Below are 23,297 nucleotides of genomic sequence, written 5' to 3' on the forward strand. Positions count from 1 at the left end.
TAATAGAAAATCATAAATCAAAATGGTGGAAGAAAATATTCGAATTTCTTTGACACAAAGGGTATGTTGAACATTTTAAACTTAAATTTAGATATGTTTAATTTGTTGCAACATACACATTCTGTTCTCAATTGCTTGTTCTTACAGTTTTACAGTTCATCGAATGAAAGATAATTACTCATAAAATTATCTTTAAGTGATCCAAATTATATTTCTGTTGTTGCCACTTTTCATTACAAAACAGAATGTATACATTTTCAATCGGCAGTAGAAATGTTTTCTGAGTCATGACGACGAGAAACCCACTAGAAATAAAAATATATTTTCAAAACGGCTGGTATGGATATTATAACTTTAAATAAAATAAAGTTGTTGTTGTTTTGAATTAAGCACAAAGCTACACAATGGGCTATCTGTGCTCTGCCCACCACGGGTATCGAAAGCAGGTTTTTAGCGTTGTAAGTCCGCAGACATACCGCTGAGCTACTGGAGGACGTAAAATAAAGTACAGAACAACGTTTCGACCTTCTTAGGTCATCTTCAGGTTAAGAAAAGGAGTTTGCAAACATTGTTCTGTACTTTATTTTAATAAAAGTTTTAATACCCGTACCAGCCGTCTTGAGAATACATTAATGCTTTCTAACGTTTTTACAACACTTTGTCTTTATATTTGTTAATTTAACGAAGTTATTTTGTGCATCAAATGTTTCGAAAAAATTAACTTTAAAATGTCTGAAATCTGTTATGCTTCTATTATGACCTTAAATGTAATGCACCATAATTTTTTCAGCTGTGAATTATAATAAAATTAAAGTATCTACCTACATTTTACATTAATATAAATTTTGTTGCTTATGCCTAGTCCCTCGGTGTTACTTGCGGAACAGGTAAAATGGCCCTGATGAGATAGTTGAACACGCTGGATGACTAACGTCTGATTACTGATGTTAATTCCAGTGGAAATATTTTTCTTCAGTTCTCGTTCTTCAAACTGCCAACTAATAGAATGAACCCAAGGGTTCGCCTGTATGTTGCAATCTAAATAAACATCATTTCCTTCCTGAATTTCGCTTGATGTAGGATTATTCCTTAGGTGAAGCGTGACTTGTGGAGGAACTGTACACAGAAACACGTAAATAAAGCCTAGTCTCAAAATAATTTAACAACTTTATATCATTATTATATTAAATTATTCAAATAAAAGGTAGCAAAACATATTTAAGAAGAAATATATTGGAATTTTGAAGAGTTTTATAAATCTGGTATGTAAAAAAGGAAAGATTAAAAATGAACGTGTATCCAGATACAAATAAAATCGAGCAGTACCTTGGGTTGTGAATACATAATAAAAAAATGTGACCTTATGAAATTTAGTTTATTATAATAGACAAATACCGTATTAGAATCTGCTAATAAAATATGCCGAACTCTGTATTATTCGTAATTTGTTACTTTAGATTGTGGACTGTTAGTTTGGTATCAGAGAGAAGATCAAATATTGAAGAACACCATATTATGAATTTAGGTGTAAAATAACATCACTTGAATGAAAGAGTGAGAAAAAACACCGGCAACATTTTTTTCAGTCTCTTAGGAATTACTGTACTTTAAGCTGGTGGAAGAGTAAAAGACACCCTATGGCTATGAAACATACGATATATCGGAAACAGTTGTAAGGCCAAAAAGAAAGTGACTTGTTCGGTGTAGGCTTGAGAAAGAAATATAAAAGAAAGGAGTGGAATGATAGATCGGGGGAGAAAAAAGAAGACCAGGAGATGTGAAAGAGAATGAATGAATCGACAGAAGCGAAGAAAGAAAGTAATATGCTACAAGTAATGTATTATTGATTACTAGTAATAAACAGAAATATATTATGTTTATACTGATATGAGTCAGTTCCCTATGGGAATAAGTACAGTCAAAATAAAGTTGATGGATTTGAGAAAGTAAAGCAAAGAACAAGTTTGGCACGATCATAACAAAATAGTGACAAAAGTGGGATTTATCAGTTTATTAGGAATCGAAATCCAACAACAAAAAAGTCAGGAAAGAGATAAGACAAGAACAATTCGAAGAGGGTAAAGTTTCTTATTGTTCTTGTCTTACTTGAACCACTGTCCAAAAACAACAAGAAGTAAGACAAGAACAATAAAAACATTTACGCTCTTTTAATTGTTCTTGTCTTACTTTTGTTGTTTTTAGACAGTGGTTCAAGTAAGACAAAAACAATAAGAAACTTTACCCTCTTCTAATTGTTCTTGTCTTTCTTGTTGCTTTTGAACAGTGGTTAAATTAAGACAAGAACAGTAAGAAAATTTACGCTCTTCTAATTGTTTTTGTCGTACTGTCCTCCAGTGGCACAGCGGCATGTCTGCAGACATACAACGCTATAAACCAGGTTTCGATACTCTTTGTAGACAGAGCACAGTTGGCCCATTGTGTGGCTTTGTGCTTAATTCAAAACAACAACAACATATTGTCTTACTTGTTTTTTTGGATAGTGGTTCAGTTAATTCTTATCAATTCTTAATAGTGTAGTTCATTGTTTAAGAGTATATAATTAATACTAACTTGAATGAGAATTGAAAATCACGAATAAAATATCAGTTGTTAAAGACATGCAGAAAACTGTATATAACATGTAGTCTCACTTGAAAATAGAATATGAAATACGTTAATTTTTAATTCAAGTGAAAATTGAAATATAAGATTCTCTTCCCTTGAGCTCAGTAAAAGTACAGGAGCTACGAGTAGTGTTCACGAAAGCTATCATGATAACGATTTAGAATTTGTTAAAGTACAGTTATCAACAAAATGGTTGAAAACTGAAAAACAATTATTAGAGCTAGAATAAGAAAATGAGAAAATGGGTATAAGCCTAAACACATTTGAATTGATGATGATTGATAGTTGATAAAGCTGGTATGCATCAATATGGTATACATGTATCTTTCTGTCCTTTTGAAAAAAAAAACAATACTAGCGAGAGTAGAATAATGACATTCATAAGATATGATGAGGAAACTATGTCCTGATTACCTGAAAAGGCGTTAGTAGGATACAGCAAAACTGGGAGAGTGGATGAATTAAAGTAGGTTATAGGAAATGAGCCTATTTTAGAGACGTATGAGTTAAGTCCGTATCACATGAAGTTAAATAAAAAGGTAAATGAAACATTTAAAAAGTATAGAACATGACTGCATGAGTTAGTTAAATGGGTCGAAGGATTTAATTATAGTAGAGACACCGACAAGATTGTAGATTGGATGTTGTATGTTACTAACGTGGTTAAAAATTAGGAAGGTGGTGAGACAGTGGCGTTATCAGGTGACTATGTAGTAATGAGGAAACTGTATAGTGGGTTGAAAGTCGGTGACATTCAAACTTGTAGAACTACGCACCACAAATGTTTAAAACTGGATCAACGCTCCCGAAGAAATGGAAGAGGGCCTCTCCAAAGAGTGATTTTATAAATAAGGAAATAAATTACAATTCATTGCCAAAATATTTTATACGTAACCAAGTTGGGCATATAGTTACATTAAATTGACGGAAAAAAGAAAGTTGTGGAAAGAAGAGAGAATGTAATGTGTTGTATTGAGAGAAAATATCAAATAAATATTAAGAAGAAGTGATGATAAATAGGCAAGCCACGAATGCATTGAGGGATAATGAGAGTTGGAAAACTCCGGTGAAAAAAGGCATTTGTAAAGATAATTAATTCACAGGTGATACATTGGATTTAATTCGGTTTCGGACCAATTAAACATGGCAATAACATATTTAGTGACGTAATTAAGCAGGATGGATTTCATATACTGTAACACTAGTTAAAGTCTCATTGAAATGTCGAAACTTTGAATGTCAGATAGTTGTAAACGTGGGGAATGTTATTCCCAAACCAGTGTAAGACTAGAGAGAAGGCAGCTAATCATAACTACCCACCGCCAACTTTTGGGTTAATTTTTTACCAAAGAATATTTGGATTGACCATCACATTATAATGCCCTTGCGACTGAAAGGGCGAACATGTTTGGTGTGTCGGAGATTCAAATCCGTGATCCTCATATTACCAGACGATCGCGCTAACAATCTGGCCATGTCGGGCCACAGAGCTGTCCAGCATGTCAGCTAGCTGGTAATAAGGGAATGAAAGTAAGAAGGCCAAATGGTTAAATCACCAATTATCAGTGAACTATTTAGTTCTGTTAGTGTTTTGATTATTGGACCAATTCCAGTAATAGACCAAGCGAACTAATATATGTTGACAGTTGTTGTTTCTGCAACTAAATATGTAGAAATATTAGCACTAGATTACACAGAAGCAGAGAAAATAGCGCTCGAGCTCATAGCAATATTCAAACGGGTTGGATTTCCTGAGTAATTCTTATTATATTTAGGTAGCAATTTTTATTTGAAAATAATGCAAGAATTATTGAGTTATGAAAGACACTAGTTCTTATTGACCCCAAACAAATTGGATGTGTCACAGAGTAAATAGGACAGTTAATATTATATTATGTTACAGTTAAGATTATATTATGTTAAGAGTAATGGTGCAGGGGAATCCTTTTTATTGGGATATGATAATGCCTTTTGTGCTATTTGACATTGAATAGACTTGCAAGCTACAACAGAAATTGTTGACCATTTGGGTTGCTGTATGGTGGAGATGTTAAGGGTCTGTTAGACTTATTTAAAATAAGTAAACCAAAGACAAAAACTGAGTCACAAAACGTGAGGGATATGTGACCAACCTGAGGCAAAGATTAGCGAAAGGATAGAAGTCAGAAGAGAAAGGAGAAACAAAAACATATAAATAATATTAGAGAATACGAACTTAATGTGAATTATTTTGTTCCGGTACTGGATCTAATGCCCAATAATATTTTAGCAGCAAGGCGACTTGATGTAGATAATGATAAAATAGTAAAATGAATGCATCAAGCAAATATGCTTAAGCCATGATACACGAGAGTTACACTTGAAACACGCGTGATAACCTGTTTGGAGGGTAGTGAAAACCATAGTGAACAAAAAAAATATCTTATATCCTTACGAATAGACAGGACATGTTAAGCATTTTAAAGGATTAACTTTTAAGCAGCAGAAGGAAGTGCGTGAGGTTGTGATAGATTATGAGAGTGTATTTGATGCTAGGCTATAGCACACATGGTTAGTTAATCAGGTGATATAGTGGCTTCTATAGATAAAAGAAACTCAAAAGAAGAGACCCAAACCACTTGAGATGATATCTAAAATGTGAGACAGAGACATTGTTAAAAAATAGGACAATCAGGGAATCTTTTAGTGAGTATGTGTCAGCTGTAATTTTACTACCTATGTCTGATTGGATAAGATTATGTATTGACCTAAGGAGGTTGAATGGAGTAATTATCACTGAATCTTACCCATTACCTCATATGGAGAATATAATAATTAAGCTAGTTATGCAGAGTACACTAATAAAACTGATTTATCGAAATAATATTTGCAAGTCGAATTAAAGGGAAGGAATAGAAGTAAACAGCGTTTTACATGCATTATGGATTATTTAAGTCTTTATAATGCCAATTGGAATAAAGAGTGCTCCTACAACATTTCGGAGATTAAGGGATAACATTTAACGGAGCCTACGAGAGCGAGTTACAACTTACACAGATGACATTGACATATATACTAATAATGTGGATGAGTACCTATGAATGTTAAGAAAAGTACTAGATAGTTTGAGTGAAACGGGCTTAAGAGAAAAATTAAGTAAATATGAGCTTAGGGTAGTCTGTATAGAGCAGAGGTCGGCAATTATTTCGAGACCCGCAATGCGCCATAAGGATTTAAAGGTATAACTAAAAAAAAAAAAAAAAGCCTCCCTAGCGGCAAGTCTTCGAATTTACAGCACTAAATGTTTATATTGGATTTTTAACACCCATTGTGCCTGAAAGATACTCAACTTTCCTTCACAGAAAAGTAAAGCCGCTGGTTGCCGACTCCTAGTAGAGGATTGATCAACCCAGTAGAGGCAAAGGTAAATGGTATTAATTGGGTGAAATCTTCAACAAAGAAACCAGTTACGTCTTTTTCTTGGTTAATAAGTTATTGTAGGAACTTTATTTCCTGGTTTGTGGTAATAGCATCAACACTCACTGTATTAACACATAAGTCATGACCAAAACATGTGTGGAACGAAGCCAGGGAGACGGCTTTTAAAAAATTAAATGACGCATTGCATAAAAAACTAATTTTTACCTAGTTATAAGGGGTCATTAGTCACCATTGTGTACAATGTTGCGTTTGATACAGATGAAGGGGTAGTGCTAAGTCAAACTGGTGAGGATGATATGGAATACTGAGATGAGTCTGTAAGCCGAGCAACACTAACACTTAGCCACCACTGAAAAAAGGGTGCTTGACAATCATGTGGAAACTTGAAAAATTAAGACCTTATTCTCCAGACTTTACTCCATCTGATTATCGTCTATTTCAAAATTTGCAGAACTACTTTGATGGAAAAGAGCCTGGAATGCATAAAGTTGCCAAAACTACCCTCTCTAGATTTTTTTCCTCCAAACCTCAAGAATTGTATAGAAGTAGCATTGAGAAACTTGTGAATTGTTGGTAGGAAGTAGTAATTTATAATGATGGTTTGGTTTGTTTTGAATTTCGCTCAAAGCTATTCGAGGGCTCTCTGCGCTAGCTGTTACTAATTTAGCAATGTAAGATTAAAGAGAAGGCAGCTAGTCATCACCACCCACCGCCAACTCTTGGGCTACTCTTTTACCAACGAATAATGGGATTGACAGTCACATTATAATGCTGAAAGGGCAAGCATGTTTGGTGTGACGGGGATTCGAACCCGCGATATTCGGATTATAAGTCGAGTGCCTTAACCACCTGACCATGTCGGGCCAATAATAATGGAACATACATTATTGATTAAATGACATTAAATGCGTTTGAAATCATTTCTCTTTTTCCGAACTTAAAATCGGACATTACTTAAGGGATGACCTGATAAAATGCTTGAGACCTACACATTCGGCTTAACATGCCTTGGTTATTAGGCCGCTTGTCTCGCAATATTTGGGTCGCGAGTTCGAATCTTATCATCCAACATGCTAGCGTTTTTCATTCATGGGACCGTTATAATGTGACGGCTAATTTTACTTTTCATTGGTAAGAAAATAGCAGTGAATGGTTTTGGCTAGATACCTTCTCTTTAGTCTATCACTTTAAAATTAGGGGCTGCGACAAGAGAAAATCCTTGAATAGTTTTGTGTGAAAATCAATAAACAAATAATTAAGTTATTTGTGAAAGGACACTATATGAGAGAATGAATAAAGGAGAGATAGTGTGAATATTAAAATAACTTGCTCCTGAACTGCGTAATCCGATACCTTGTAATCCATTCCACAAAAGGAAAAAACAAACAAACAAAATCAACACTATGAGCTGTAAAATTACGAAGTAAAAATGAGCTACTGCGTGAAACAGCAAATTAGTTTTTGTAAACTTTCTTAATTTTTTCTAATTCCATGTTATTGTTGAATGCATTCATTTTCTGTACCTTTTATTATATTAGAGACTGTTTTCGAATGCCGACTCGTATCAAAGTATTCCTTTGATCTGATAAATTGAAATTCTCTATTCAGTCACTGTTATCTGGTGGATTTCAGTTTTGAATTATTATGTGTTTTCTTTGTGTATTATCTACATCAAGAAATGCGTTTTTGTCAAGTTATATATGATTTAGGTTTCAACTCTTTCTGTGTTTCTTTTTTGTTATGTGTTTTCTCCCAATTTTCATTGAGGATTAAATGAGATATTTTATAAAATAAAAGTATAATAACTTAAGAATATTTTAGTAGGATACTGAGGTTGCATTTAAATAAACGAATATCTGTTTTTATATCGACTTACAATAAATTTCCAGTTTCCAACTATCTTCTATGGCGCTATTGGTAATATGTGGATTTTCTGTTTTACAGATTAATTGTTTCCCGTTGTCTTCAACAGATGGCATGAAAGTCAATATACTTGTGCTCACTCCCGCGCGATTCACGCTTTCTCGTGTATGTTGCATCTGTTTATCTCCTTTCCACCATGTAATTTTTGCAGCTGGTCGAGAACCATTAGAGGAACAAGTCAAATCTACTTCTTTGTCAGCCGGTAGGGGTCGTTGATAAGGATGAATTTTAACCTCCGTTGGTTTTACTAGAAAAACAAAACAATACAATTAAAAACAAATACATTTAAATTAAGCTATCGGATATGAAAAAAAAATTCTGATAAAGTTTAAGATGCTTAGAAAAAAAAGATAATAATTTCAAGTACTCACAGTTTAGGTCAAGAGTCACTGCACTTGCCGACGGAACTGTGATGTTGTTGTTCGAAGCTTGACACGTAAAAACTGTTAACAGGTCGTGACGTTTTAACTCTGAGATTTTTAGCTCATTTTTCACTAGATCGTCAGGTGTGAAACTATAATTGTCGTCTAAAATGGTATATTCTCGCCACCATGTTAACGACGGACGTGGCTTACCTATAAAAAAATCTAATTTTTACAAAGCTAACCAATTTTTTTTTAGTTTGGTTTGTTTAGAATTTCGCGCAAAGCTATCCGCGCCAGTCGTCCCTAATTTAGCAATATAAGTCTAGTGAGAACGCAGCTAGTCATCACCACCCACCGCCAACCTTTGGACTACTTTTTTACCAACGAATAGTGGGATTGACTGTCACATTGTTATAATGTTATGCCCCCATGGCTGAAAGGATAAGCATGTTTGGTGTGAAAGGGATTCGAACCCGCGACCCTCATGTTACGATTTGAGTGCCTTTACCACCTGGCCGTGCCGGGCACAATTTTTTGGTAAAAGTGTTGAGAACAAAGCATGCTCAATTATAGTTATTGCGTTTTGTTTTCGAACATATGTAGGAGAGACAGCGATAAGTCTTCGGATTTACAATACTAAAATCAGAAGTTCGACTTACCTTGGTGTACACAGTAGAAAGTTCGATGTGTTTTTTCTATGAGAATACACAATACACAATACACAATACGCATTCGTACACATACACAGACACAAAATTTATTTTTTTACAAGCTACTTATCTCTGTTTGGTATGGCGGTCTGGCATGGCCAAGCGCGTGAGGCGTGCGACTCTTAATTCGCGGGTTCGCGCCCGCGTCGCGCCAAACATGCTTGCCCTCCCAGCCGTGGGGGCGTTATAACGTGACGATCAATCCCACTATTCGTTGGTAAAAGAGTAGCCCAAGAGTTGGCGGTGGGTGGTGATGACTAGCTGCCTTCCCTCTAGTCTTACACTGCTAAATTAGGGACGGCTAGCACAGATAGCCCTCGATTAGCTTTGTGCGAAATTCAAAAACAAACTGTTTAGTATGTATTACGTACTAATTCCTATATTTTCTACTGTTTTGTGCAAATTCCAGACAACTTATGTAGATTTTGTGAGTTGTTTTAATTTTGAAAAAAAAAACATTGCGAAATAAGCTATTAAGTTAACACATTACAGAGTTTGCCATAAAGGTTATTTTGTAATTTGTCTTAAGTGAGAAATTTCTTTCAGTTTTAAACCTTTAATTAGATTTAAAGAGCGTAACATTTTTATATCCACGTCTTTTTAGTAAACGTATTAGATCTGAACCCCAAAAATCTCGATTTGTTTGTGTTGTTAACATGCACGAAGTTGCACAAAGGGTTATCTTTGCAGTGCTCACCACGGATATCACAACAGTATTCTGGCAGTATAAGTCATATTAGCGTGCCGCTGGGGGCGAAAATCTCGAAATGAACTGTAAACGTTCCATACTATAAATTATAATGAAAACATGACATGCAGTTAAATATAGTTTTATTTGAGTTCCTTTGTTGTTAATATGTTGTTGTTTTTAAAGTCAGAGCTTTTGCAATAGATTTTGAGAAATAATATTTATTTAGACTGTTACGACGTTTCAATCACTTGGTGCGATCAATATTAAGTATATAAGTTATAACGGTAAAAGGTTTTTGTATTTAAATCAACAATACAACAGTGGGTCAACAAAGTATTCAAATAAGAGGTTTGATAGTGACTATGCTTGTGTGTGCATATCATGCAATATGCTTATTGTATACATTCTTAATAATATGTAAAATAGTCATAAGTACGAATTAAAACAGCTAAAATGTTATTTTAATTGAAACCGTTTCGATTAATATGTAAAACTTTCTTTGACACATGAAACCGATACAAAAGTTAATGTGTGTTACGTCACATCACGCTCGATTTCACCAAATAGATGGAGTCATAAAAGAAAAATGCTTTGACCAGGTAGAATAGTTCGAGTACAGTGTGCCAATTATAGTGATAGGGTGCCAGGGTACCATGAGGGCGGGGGACCGTGAAACCTTATGAGTGTTGTGAGTGTTGATATAATAAGCTTTAAAATAAAGATAGAGTGTGGGATTACCTGGCCTAGAGCCGAGTGCATAAAGTGTATCATTAAAGTAAAAATGGATACACCATGAATTCATGTTAGGAACGATTTTCACTATTGACTGGCTCACAAAGGAATTTATTGACGTTTGACTCGCGCGACTGCATTTTTCTGCCTATTTATTGGTCAAGCTTGATTTTGCAAACTTTATTTAGTTCAGTTAGCTATGAAATGTAAGGCTAAGGTGTACCAAAGGAGTGTGGATGGTAGTGTTTGTCGTGTTTTATGGGACATACGCTAGTGGCTCATATTCTTCAGTTTTATTTTTTAGATGAATTGTTTAACTGAAAACTGTACATTATCAGCGGGTTCTTAGTGATGTGAAGTCTTAACTCGTTGAGTAGTGTGACAGCAAACAGCTTTGGCCTACATTCTAAAATGTGCGGCTCCAGAGTTCAGTGATAGATATTCATGTTGGAGATCGCAGTAAACTTTACAGTTTTTATATTTGTGGTAGACATATTGGTTGTACATATTCTTACGTAACTTTTCTTGACACTAGTCACAGTTCTGTTAACCTATAAAGCTTTTATCTGATAAAAACGTCAGGCATAAGCCCGTAGCATAACCTCCTATCAGTCAGCGTGCTCTAAACGTCTTTTTAAATTTCCTTTTGATGCCATATACTTATGAATCTGTGCTACAATGCTTAAGATGTCATATTACTGATCACATCTCAACTTTACTGCTGACGAGGGACGTAACTTTGTCTTCGTTGTCTTTTCTACCAAACAGTGGGAAGTCATAAAAGCTCTTTTAAAAGTTTTGGATTCTATGAAAGATAACGTTGGCAGAGGTATTTTCTCGAACAATATCTTATGTTATTTTCTGGGCACTGTACCAACCCATGATCTGCTTTTATTGTTTGTTTTTTTATACAGAGTTTAGAATCGAGCAAGCATGAACTTTAGATTGAAATTTGCAGTTTGAAACAACTTTGCAAAAAAAATCACACACCTAAACACACAAAATATTCAATCTTGTAAACTGTTTTGAAAACCCAAAGAGCATTGAGCAGAGCCAGTGTTTCATGAATTAGAAAATATAAAGTCTCTGAGCTGAATGTTTAGTGCAACCTTACTTTGTGATGTCTTTATGAATAGTAAAATCGAATGATAATTACTTTCATGACATCTCTGAATGAGAGGAAAAAGCTTTTAAATGCTGTATTCTGGAGAAGCATTTTTAAGTAATAAAAACAGAATGTCTTCCACTTTTGTTAAGTATTAAAGAATGTTGTCTTTTATATATTGAAAGAAGAATGCCGATCGTAGATGTTAACCATTAAAGGTTGCATGTTACCTTCATAGTTGCTAGTTATTAAAAGCGAAATGTCATTCGTAGCTGTTAAATATTGCAGGAAGAATGTTTTTCGTTGTTGTTTTGTACTAATTTATTTCACTTCTCTAGGAATATATAAGGGAAACACTGTACAATGAGAAGCCTGGTGTTGCCAGGTGGTTAGGGCACTCGGCTCGTAATCTGAGGGGCGCGGGTTCGAATCAAAACATGTTTGCCCTTTCAGCCGTGGGAGCATTATTGTGTGACGTTCAATCCAAGTATTCGTTGGTAAAAGAGTAGCCCAAGAGTTGGCGGTGATGACTAGCTGTCTTTCATCTAGTCTTACATTACAAAATTAGGGACTGCTAGTGCATATAACCCTTGTGTAGCTTTGCGCGAAATTATTTGAGCTTTTAAAAGTTTAATATTAACCATAAAGAAATGATATTTTCCTTGAAACTTTTCAAAATGTGCTTGATTCGTTTAAATTGCCAAGGAAAGTTGAAACATGGATTTTTTTTATTGTGTATTTACATATACACCTGGCACTGGTGAATATGAAAACGTGGCAATAAAGGAGTTAAATACGAAATGTTGTCTACAATTGTAAGTATTAAAGTACATATTCCATAGTATGAAAGGTATGCAGTATGTAATCTATAGTGGCTAAGAAATAAAGCTGGTATATTGTTCATGGAGAAAATACGTTTATTTTAATACATTATTTTACCCCTCACTACTTACCAGATTATATTAATTGTTTTTACGCATGAAATATTCACAGAGTTGTTAATAAATAAAGCATATCAAATCTAATAACAAGACAAACACGTTCTGTTTTTTCTCTGTGAAGAAACATGTCTGTAGAACTCAACTTTTTCACATAAAATTAAGTTTTTTTCTTTTACTTTACTGGTAAATAGATTTATGGTTATTGTGACTTACCGTGATGTCTTTAATAAAAACATTGCAAATTGAATAGAACGTACAGGGTGGCTCAAAAGATAGTTAATCCCGTGTTTACACCTATTTTGTGTACATAATATATGATTTGTAACACAAAAACCCATTGCACTTTTGCTAGTTTGAGTAATGACTATGCTTATGTACTTACCGAAACAAATGGAAATTAGAAAGAATTATTACACTGCACTGTGGAAATCAGCTATTGTAATATCTACTTTATATGCGTGTAATGATTAAATTAATAAATTATTATCTAACATTTTAAACTATTTCAGTAAATTGTAAATAGAACGAAAGTAAGTGTATCTATCTATCTGTTTATTTTATTAGCTTTTAAAACCGTCAACAAAATGTACAGACAGATACATCTTGACTAATTAAGTATCAAAATGCCCCAAAGAATTTCTAAAGCTAGTAACATTCTTTTAAAACAGAACTTTTATAGTAAATAATACTTAACTTACTTTGTGAAAGAACTGGATAGCTCAGTCGTGTCAAAAACAATTCGTTTAATTTTAAATTACACTCACCTCCGCTTACTTGACAGATTAATTGCAAATAATCTCCTTCGTTAAAGGGTCCAATTAAGCCTTTGAGCTGCCGACCTTGTTCATCGGTGATTACAGGTTCTTCTGAAGGAACTGGACAGGGAAACGGACAAAGATTATTAGATCGTAAAGGAGTAGTTTACCCACAACGAAATAACATTTTTCGTGCGTAACTTTTAATCTAGCAAAATGTTATATTGAACAATCTCATATATTCGACGTTTGGCGACATCACTGGCCTATTACACATATACTATTTAAAAACAACAACAACAAAAACTAGGAAAAACACAGTTTAGTATACACTGAAAAATTGATTGCGTGACACACAATTGGTGAAATGGACTTTTAAGTACAGATTCCGTTTTTTTTTTTCCTATTTAACTGAAGAATTATCGATGATGTCAATATGGATGTATCAGCTTTTTAAATTAAGTATTTCTAAACTAGTCATTTATCAAACTGATTGCATTTTGGTTTTATTAATAACAAAATAACCAATTGCATAGCGTCACCACACACAGAAAAGATAAAATATCACCAATTTTACAGTTAATTACTCTAGTTACTGCTGTGGCCAAAATATACCTAATATATAGATTGAAGTTTGTCTGTGTTCGCACCTATCAGTTCCTGTTTTAGTAGGCCTATGACAACCAGTATACTCTGGTTTAATGACCAATGTTTAACGTTGTAATCTAATGTTTCCCACAGAAGCGGCATTTTAGTGAAAATGACATAAAAAAAATGTAGTGAGAGATGTACTGCCGTTGTGATGTCAGAATGAAAATCTATCAAACGCTGTTGTGTATACTGACAATCAGGACTAACTTTGTTGTAGAATAGACAAGCTGAATTCGTGAAATTCTGGGAAAATAACAATCTTTATTCACTTTATTTGGGGAGGGGAGCTAGATGTGATAAACATTTTTGACGTCGACTACTTACCTCAGGGTAAAATGTCGATAGATATATATATGCATAGAACTTCCGATCGCCAATCACATGCAACAAAACGTATGCGACAAAAGCGACAGAGTAAGTCTCCACAAGAAAGGGTAACACGCCTTGACAGCAGACGAAAAAGACAAGCTTCTCATCCTCAAGCGGAGATTGAGCATGAACGACAATTTTGCAGAGACAGTGACATCATCCGCAATTCAGAGTACATTTCTCAAGAAGAATCAAGAACACGAGATCTTTGTCGGCGAGGAAAAACGAAATATATAATTATAGATAGGGTCAAAACTGAGGAGAAAAACTGCCTTCAGTTTCGACCACAGCTTGGAATCCTGAAGTGTGGATTAAAGTGGCTCCAGTTCTTCATTTGCACATGTTTCTCTACGAGTACTAACATAAACCAAGGGAAGACACTGAATGAAGGCAGTTGGCCCAAATATGAAAACACCGATCTTTTAATGTAGTCAATCCTATTTGGGATGTTCCAGTTTTGACAGTCATTATCTTCTGGTTCCTCAAGGCTGGTGCAAAAATGTCGTTTGTCAAGAGGCATTGCAAAGAGTTACAAGGGGTGGAATGAACTACACCATAAATCTATGTTTTCATTGTTTTGTTTTAACGTTTACGCTCTTAGGCCATTTATCTTACAGAAAATATTACCATTCCACATGTATTGTTGTATGAAAAGCGAAATTTTGATCCTTTCTGTTTAAAAATAACTAAACATCTGTTACCTGTTCAGGTAATATCCGGGAAAAGCCGAATAAGAAAGGCTAATATTTCGTAAAAAAATGACAGATTTCATCTGTTTTTTTATCAATTTACTTTGGTTAGTTCTTTACAGTGAGAATATGTGTATATTTGCAGAGACACATGTGGTTATCTACTAAGTTCACAGAGGGGAATCGAACACCTGACTTTAGCGTTGTAAATCCGAAAACTTACCGTTACACCACGGGGTGTCGTTTCCTATTGATTGTTGTAATAAGTAAAAACACAACATTATTGAATATGATACATTGATTCCCACTGCTAAGGTACTGTGTGATGTCTCCCGGTGGGATAGCGGTAAGTCACCTATTCGGTGTTCGAGTTCTCATGGTAGACTGAATAGATAACTCAATGTGACTTTCCTCTAAAACAAACAAACAAACAAACAAACAAACAAACAAACAAACAAACAAACAAACAAACAATACAAACAAATGTATGATTTGATAGCTACGAATTTAAAATATTTTGCTAAACATAATAACGTTATTTAGCCTGCCTTAATTTTGTTCAAGAAATGAAGCTGTCAAGCAAAAATGTCGATACCCTTAGCAACTGTTAAATGAAAAGTGTTTTTTTCGGAATTTCGAATATCCTCTGCTAAGAAATGGCATGAAATAGTTTGTAGTACAAGAGATTACTGCGGTATCATCTTAGTTTGACTTTATTTACTAGATGGCTCATTTAAGTAATGGTTTTATTGTTGTGTAAAACTCCAAACACAGTTTTTTGTAGTCTATTCTTTTAGGTGAACTTTCTATTGAAAAAGTTTATTGAAGTATAAATTTATTAGACAGTCCCTAAATAAAAAAAGACACAATAGAGTTTGATGTTATATATCATAATTTGATAGACGTTCATCTTTAAATAATGTCAAATATCTGTATGTACAGAAGCTGTAAAATCGTATTATACAAAGACAAAGCAAAATAGTTCACTGCATTGTATTATGAGAAAAGATAAATGAATCTGAATTTTGAATACATTAATAGCCAAAGTATATGAAGAAACATACCTAACTTTATATTGAGTAGTACATTCGCTGAATACGTGGAGTAGTTACAAAGAATATAGTGAGATAGTCAGTTCAAGGTTTAACTGTATTATGTACTTATCATATTACGAGTTTCTTGGTATTTATCCAGTGGGAAAAAAATGTTTGATTATTTTATTTAAAACTAAACCAACACTAACGAATTACTAAACTCTATAATAAAAATACTTTTGGCTAATCTAGTTATTTTCTACCAAATTCGTTTTTCATATATTATTATGAATTAAACTGCATTTATTTTAATTTTGATACATGAATAATTCTTTTTATTTCTTAACTTAATGACCTTAGAGAGCGAGTCAAAGTTAAGCTAATATATATAAAATTTTAAAGATATTCATAGAACACAGTTATAATCAAAATATTATTCATATTTCTCAAAGAAGGCTTAAGTAGTGTTAAGTTACAACAAAGTAGACTTTCGTAAGGGTTAAGATTCAATAAACGTCCACAAGACAAGCAAAGGTAAATTCACAGCAATTAAAAGGCCTTGAGCTCATTAACGATTTCGGAAAATTTCAAATACGATAGCTGTTTAATGTACCTATTGGTTAACTGATTTCGAGAAGTATTGTAAGGAAATAATCTATCCGCGGAAGGAACAATATTTTAAAAGGATTAGCGGAATTTGAACATTTTTGTTGCAATTCTTTTTTTTTTACTTTTTATTCAACATTAAATAGTAGACAACGATAGATTTGGATGATAGAAACGTTGTCTTTATCACAACATATAAAGGTCAGATACACAGACAAATGGAGAGAAAGGTGAGTTGATGCAAAATGTTATGGAAGAACAGTAACTCTATGGATTTACAACTCCAACATTAAAGGCTCCACTTCCGTTAAAGAACACATGAGATATCCCCTGGGGTTTTGCTATATATATATATATATACGTATAATGTTATGAAAAGGTCAAATGTTTGATATACAATTTATGGTAAAAGGCTTTCATCTGATTAATATAGAGTTAGTGAGGTCGTCAAAAAATTACCGCTTTTTCTAACACTTTCGGCTAAACTGTCTATGCATTAATTTGCTTGTGGGTTTATAGTTTTGTTGTTTTCAGGGTTTTAATAAGGGTTGAGCATCGTTCAGTGGTTAGCCTGCCGGAGTGTGGATCTTAAGTTTTGTAGCTCACGCCACATTATCGCTAAGAAATAAAATCACGCTCTGCACGTGTGGACTGTAAGACCAACGATCAACTCTCACTATTTTATTAAATTAGTTCTCGAGATGGTGGTAGGTAGTGTTGATTAAATGTTTTCCTTCTAGTCTGTCACTTCAAAATTAGGAAAGGCTAGCGCAAATAGTACTCGAATAGCTTTTGTGAAATTCATCAACGACAATCTAATAATAAATAACACAAAAATATTAATAAGCATACCGTGAATATTGTAATTAACCCTATACTTTAATTATGGTGTTGTCTTTGCATTTTACATAGAACTTCAGGTTTGGCGTAGACGATAAACTTACATGCGCAGTCTATGTTACCGAGAATTCATTATACGCATTCGAGTTCCGCACAAACAAGCAATGCATTTGGTAAATGTGAATTTGCTATAAAAGCAATACTGCAATCAGTCAAATAAAATAGCTCAAGTCAATAGAGGCGCGACTGACTAGCTGCTTTCACTTTATTACATTAGTTTAAAATTACAAACAGTTATGTGAATGATAGGTCTCTGTGTAGCTTTGCCACAAAACAACGAAACAGAGAAATTAAATGACCTTGCCCAGTTTATGTAGCAGTTTTTTACAGAGAGAGTTAATGGTTTGAATTTCGCGCAAAGCTACTTGAGAGCTATCTGCGTTAGCCGCCCTTAATTTAGCAGTTTAAGACTAGGAGAAAGGCAGCTAGTCATCACCACCCACCGTCAACTCTTGGGCTACTCTTTTACCAACGAATATTGAGATTGACCGTCACATTATAACGCTCTCACGACTGAAAAGACACGCATGTTCGGTGGGACAGGGATTCGAACCTGCGACCCTCAGATTACGAGTCGAGTGCCTTAACCACCTGGCCAGCCAGAGAGTTACAACAGGCAAAAATATAAAATTACTCGATATATTTCAATATGTGGACCACATTGAATGGTGTAACAAGTCAGTAGGTTGAGAGCTAAAATCCTATACAGCTGTATGGTAATTCTTTTGAGGTTACGATCATAAAGTGGGAAGATTTGTAATGACAGCAACACTTAGTTATTAATGAGTGTAAGACTGTTTCGACGGATTTGTTTTTTTTTATGTTTTCTAGAAATCTGTAAAAGTTATGTTCTTCACAGAGCAACAGTACATGTTTTTGATGTTTGATCGTTACATCGGTGTAAGAAAGTATGACAAGCGTACATAATACTCTTAATATAATCTCTTGATACTTCTAAAATACTGAACATAGCAAAAATACCATACATATTAATGTACGCACACTGAACACAGTAACGTTTTTTAAAACAAAGAAAAGCGACTCTTCACTTTATTTTTAGCTAAATATTCTATAGAAGTTAACTTTGATTTAAATTTTGATGTTGAGAGAAAAAGTACGACCAAACGAGTAATATCGATAGTTCTAATAGATTTAGTTTGTTTTGAATTTCGCGCAAAGTTACAAGAGAGATATCTGCACAAACCGTCCCTAATTTAGGGAAGAGGGAAAGAAACTAGTTATCACTACCCACTGCCAACTCTTGGGCTACCCTTTTACCACCGCATAGCAGAATTGACCATTATTTTGTTAACGCTCTCACGGTTGAAAGGAAAAGCATGTTTGGTGCGACGGGGATTCGAATCCGCGCCCCTCAGATTAGGAGTTAAGTACTTTCACCAACTGGACATGCTGAGCCAGATTCAATAGCAGCAAAAATTCTCAACTTACCAAACATGTATCGAATAAACAGCTCAGACTATTTGTTCAGAGGTAAGCTTGAATTCGTATAAGATTACAATTCAGAACTCGATTTTTGCGGCAGACTACCACAGATATTGCGTTTTCTAGTTTTTTGCTAAAACAACTATAACAATTTCAAACTTTAAAAAGTAAAAACAAGGAAATTTGGCTCATTTAAACTTTAATGTACATATATGTATAAACTATAAAATAAGTTATATGTCTGTTGCAAATAATAAAGGACAACAAATGAGGGAAAAAACATAAGTTAGGGTGATGGATAAAAATGAATTGATGAAAACAAATGAACGTTAAACAGCTGGTGACAATATTTACATTCCTGACAAAACCCCTACTGCCAATTCCCGAAAATATAACTCAGGCTTGAAACGCTGAAATAAATATTCAGCATTATTACCTGTTTATGAATATTTATATATGACCATAAATTACGTTTTATCACAAAAATGTAATAACATAGTTTAAGTTATTTAAGTTATCTGAAGGGCCAGCATGACGCCCGACTCGTAATCCAAGGGTCGTGGGTTCGAATTTCGGTGGCACCACACATGCTCGCCCTTTCAGCCGTGGGGGCGTTATAATATTACGATCAATCCCACTATTCGTTGGTAAAATAATAGCCGAAGAGTTAGTGGTGGGCGATGATGACTAGTTGCCTTCCTTCTAGTCTTATGCTGCTAAAGTATGGCCGGCTAGCGCAGATAGTCCTTATGTAGCTTTGCACAAAAGTTAAAACAAACAAATAAACAAGTTATCTGAGTAATGAAATTGTCTAATTCAACACAAGGTTATAAGTTTATCTTACACGTTATTCCTTAGACATCGTGAAGTTGAAAACATTTTTAATTATCAGGATTCCTGAAGCGAAATATGCTACAATAATTAACTGTTTCTATCAAAACTTCTGACAATAGCAAATGCTTTCAAATTATTTTTAAAGTGTACCAGTAACTTCAACCTTATTTTCCCATTATTGAAGAGATTTTCTATGAAATACTGGTTCATTAGGAATGAAACTAATTACACTAAAAATTGAGCTTATATGAAATTTGCAAATTTCTGGACCCATAGTTCAAGCGATTTCCGATAATTCAATGTTGTTCCGTCAGTAGCGAAAATAAGGTATTACAATAACTTTATCAAGAGTCTTATTACGAAACAAATAACCCAAAATTTAAAGCTCTTGAATCTGTACAACATCACAAATACTTAATTTACATTAACGTATTCTATACGAAACTAATCAAATATATTACAGTCAAATACAACTGACAAACTACTCCAACAGATAATGCTGAAGATCCGTTTTCCTTAAAGTAAGGATTTGAGAAGACTTTTAAAAACAGTTTCAAGATATTTGACTTTAAAATTAAAAATCTATAGCCCTTTTAATAGAATTCTGGTTTAATAAAAAAAAACAGATTTGCTCACGTGTAGAAACATAATAATACATTTATTTCAAAAAAGAAATAACCGAAGCACTTTCGGTAGGTGGACTGGTTTGTTTGTAATTAAACACAAAGCTACTCAATGTGTTATTACTGCTCTGCCAACCACGGGTATCGAAATTCAATTTTTAGCATTATAAGTCTGCAAAAATACTGCTGTGACACTGGGAGAGTAGGTGGAGTTTTCTTTACTAAGGGAAAATGGTAATTTTGAAAAATATTTTCCTTCAGCGGGAGTAAGTGGTATTTATTATTTACCCCCTGATGAAAGAAAATCCGCTTTCTGGAAGCACTCGGGTTACTGGGTTTATTTTTTGTTGTTTACTTTTTTCTGTTGATATTCCATGCTTGAATATCGCGAATAATACGTTTAAACATTGTGAAAAATGACTTCCGTTTAGAAGTACAGAAGAAGTAAGTAAAATAGATCAAAAGAAATTACTGAGCCATCGTTTGAAAAGGCATCCTATTTTAGAATACACCAAACTGTATACGGTATTTCAGAGAGAAAAAATTAACTTGGACTCACAAAGCTAAAATTCGAGGCCCGATTCCCCTCGGTGGAAAAAGCACGTATAACTTGTTGTGTAGCTTTGCACCAAAAAAACAACACATCCGCAAAGAAAAGATCTCAGGTATCTTCATTATTGGTTTAACTATTTTCAATTCAAATATCTCATATTATTTTACTACAATATGCACTTAAAGCACAAACATGTATTTACTAAAGAAGGAAAAACAAAATTTTTCGTAATTGCATTAGTATAAAAGCAGTAATCGTTAAAGAGATTAACGACATCTCTTGGTAAATAGTTAGATTTAAAATACTTTTTGTGGGTTGTAATTATTACAGGTAGAAATTCATTTTATTACTAGGTATTATATTACAATATAATTTTAAATTATATTTATAAGCTTTTGTAAAATTTGATTGCTGTTAGTCGCATAATAATGATCCTTCAGCACCTATGTATTCTGGAGAGATATAAGTAGCAAAACCGTGAATAAAAATCTAAGGTGTTCGTTTAATTATATTACAGCAAATAAAAGGCTAGAATGTCTTCATATCCCTATTAATACTTTAAGAAAAATAGGCGCTGCAGTTATATATTTTAACGATATTTTAACAACTCCTGCAGTAAAATACAGTTTTAATATTTTTAATCTGATATCGTTCCTCATAAATTTAACATTTCGAAATTTCGAACTTATACGATCAATTAGTCAACAGTTACAGTAAATCATCACGAACCTTATCAAGTAGTCTCTCACTACAGATATCTTTAAGTCTTAGTTTAAGAGACAGCATCAAGCCCAGTTTCGTATTAGATTGGCAGTTATCATGACTGTCGGTCATAAGTGTCGAGGCCCGGCATGGCCAGGTGTTTAAGACATTCGACTCGTAATCTGAGGGCCCCGGTTCAAATCCTCGTCCTACCAAACATGCTTTCCCTTTCATCAATGGGGACGTTATAATGTGACGGTCAATCCCACCATTCGTTGGTAAAAGAGTAGCCAAGAGTTGGCGGTGGGTGGTGATGACTAGCTGTCTTCCTTCTAGCCTTACACTGCTAAATTTTAGACGGCTAGCACAGATAGCTCTCGAGTAGCTGTGCGCGAAATTCAAAAGAAACCAAACCTAAGTGTCGAATTATAGCCCACACTGCCTGATTGGGAATTCTACAGATGGTGGAGATAGAATAGCCAATGTTGAGGATGATTGGAAGGAGTGGCAAAAATCGTTTAAGCAGGAGATGGTGATTTTTAGTCATATATTTTATTTAGAAAATAACTGGTTTTGGATAAAGCAACGACGGCTTACTAAATTTTAGGGTCATCATAGTGGAAGAGGGTCGTAGAAGTCTCTTGACTTAAACCCTATTAAAAATAGAGACGAGGGGGGTAGGAGTTATATTAATATACTCAACTCACAGTTCTTGATTATTACGTTCTATACCTTTTAGATGGGCAGAATGGTGCATTAAGAAGGCGTTTGTCGAGTTGCATCAAAACCGTGATCGGCCTTTCTATGAGCAGCTGAGAGGAGGAAGAGATGATATAACAACTTTAAGAAATATTAAAAATACTTATGTGCATCTATATGCTGGTATATTATGACACATTTTCTTATTTTTCCATTGAATATATATACATGCATCTACAGATCTTGAGAAATTCATATGGCTATTTATACATACAGCTATACAACGCAAATAAACTATGAAACCTGCAAGTATATATATATATATATATATAAATACTAGCCAATATTCATTCACTTCACGCACCATTCTATTGGTCCTTCCAATACAGTATTTATAGACTCTCCATGTAGCTACAAGATATCAATGTATTAACTATATATATTTTATAAGCATATACATATGTATTGCTATTATACACATTTATATGTATAATATATTAGCTAGAAATACATTTGATGGAAACAAAATAGGAATTTGTAGTTTGAATAAATAATGTCTACAGTGTCTTCACCTCTGGTAACTTATTTTTATTCACTATCTCTAATTGCAAATTTTTAAATTCCCAGTGTTTTATTTATCCTGATTCTGAAACCTTAAGCATTTTTACGATCCATTTTAATTAATTTTAGTTAAACAATTGCAGTTCATTTTAAACTAACAATTTTTGATAATCTCGCATTATTATTACAGTAGCTCCTCTTAAAACCAAATGTATTTTTCTTCGTGACCAGCTGTCAAGTCGTGCTCAACTGGAGAAAAAAATCCTCTCTCATCCGGAAAAAGAAATTGTCATTAACTAAGTTACGTACTCGTGTTTTTTGAGAATGTGTTACATTCAGGTGAAACGAGAACAGTCATTTGATATC

At 33.9% G+C, this 23,297-nt stretch overlaps 1 protein-coding gene across 5 annotated transcripts in view; it reads right to left on the reverse strand.

Moving 5' to 3' along the window:
* The window catches only part of LOC143233074 (neural cell adhesion molecule 1-B-like), a 325,804-nt gene that overhangs the window by 25,559 nt on the left and 276,948 nt on the right, over positions 1–23,297 (reverse strand). For all 5 annotated transcript variants that reach the window (XR_013017951.1, XM_076468956.1, XM_076468957.1 and 2 more), the window contains exons 3-6: positions 13,277–13,387; positions 8,340–8,543; positions 7,922–8,215; positions 826–1,116 (exon numbers count right to left, since the gene is read on the reverse strand). Coding sequence is in view for 4 of the 5 variants with exons in the window: in XM_076468956.1 (XP_076325071.1) it covers positions 826–1,116; positions 7,922–8,215; positions 8,340–8,543; positions 13,277–13,387 (900 nt within the window). In the remaining variant the exon portion in view is untranslated. The remainder of the gene's footprint in view (positions 1–825; positions 1,117–7,921; positions 8,216–8,339; positions 8,544–13,276; positions 13,388–23,297) is intronic.

This window comes from Tachypleus tridentatus, chromosome 12 (assembly GCF_004210375.1).
Source record: "Tachypleus tridentatus isolate NWPU-2018 chromosome 12, ASM421037v1, whole genome shotgun sequence".
Taxonomy (NCBI): Eukaryota; Metazoa; Arthropoda; class Merostomata; order Xiphosura; family Limulidae; genus Tachypleus; species Tachypleus tridentatus.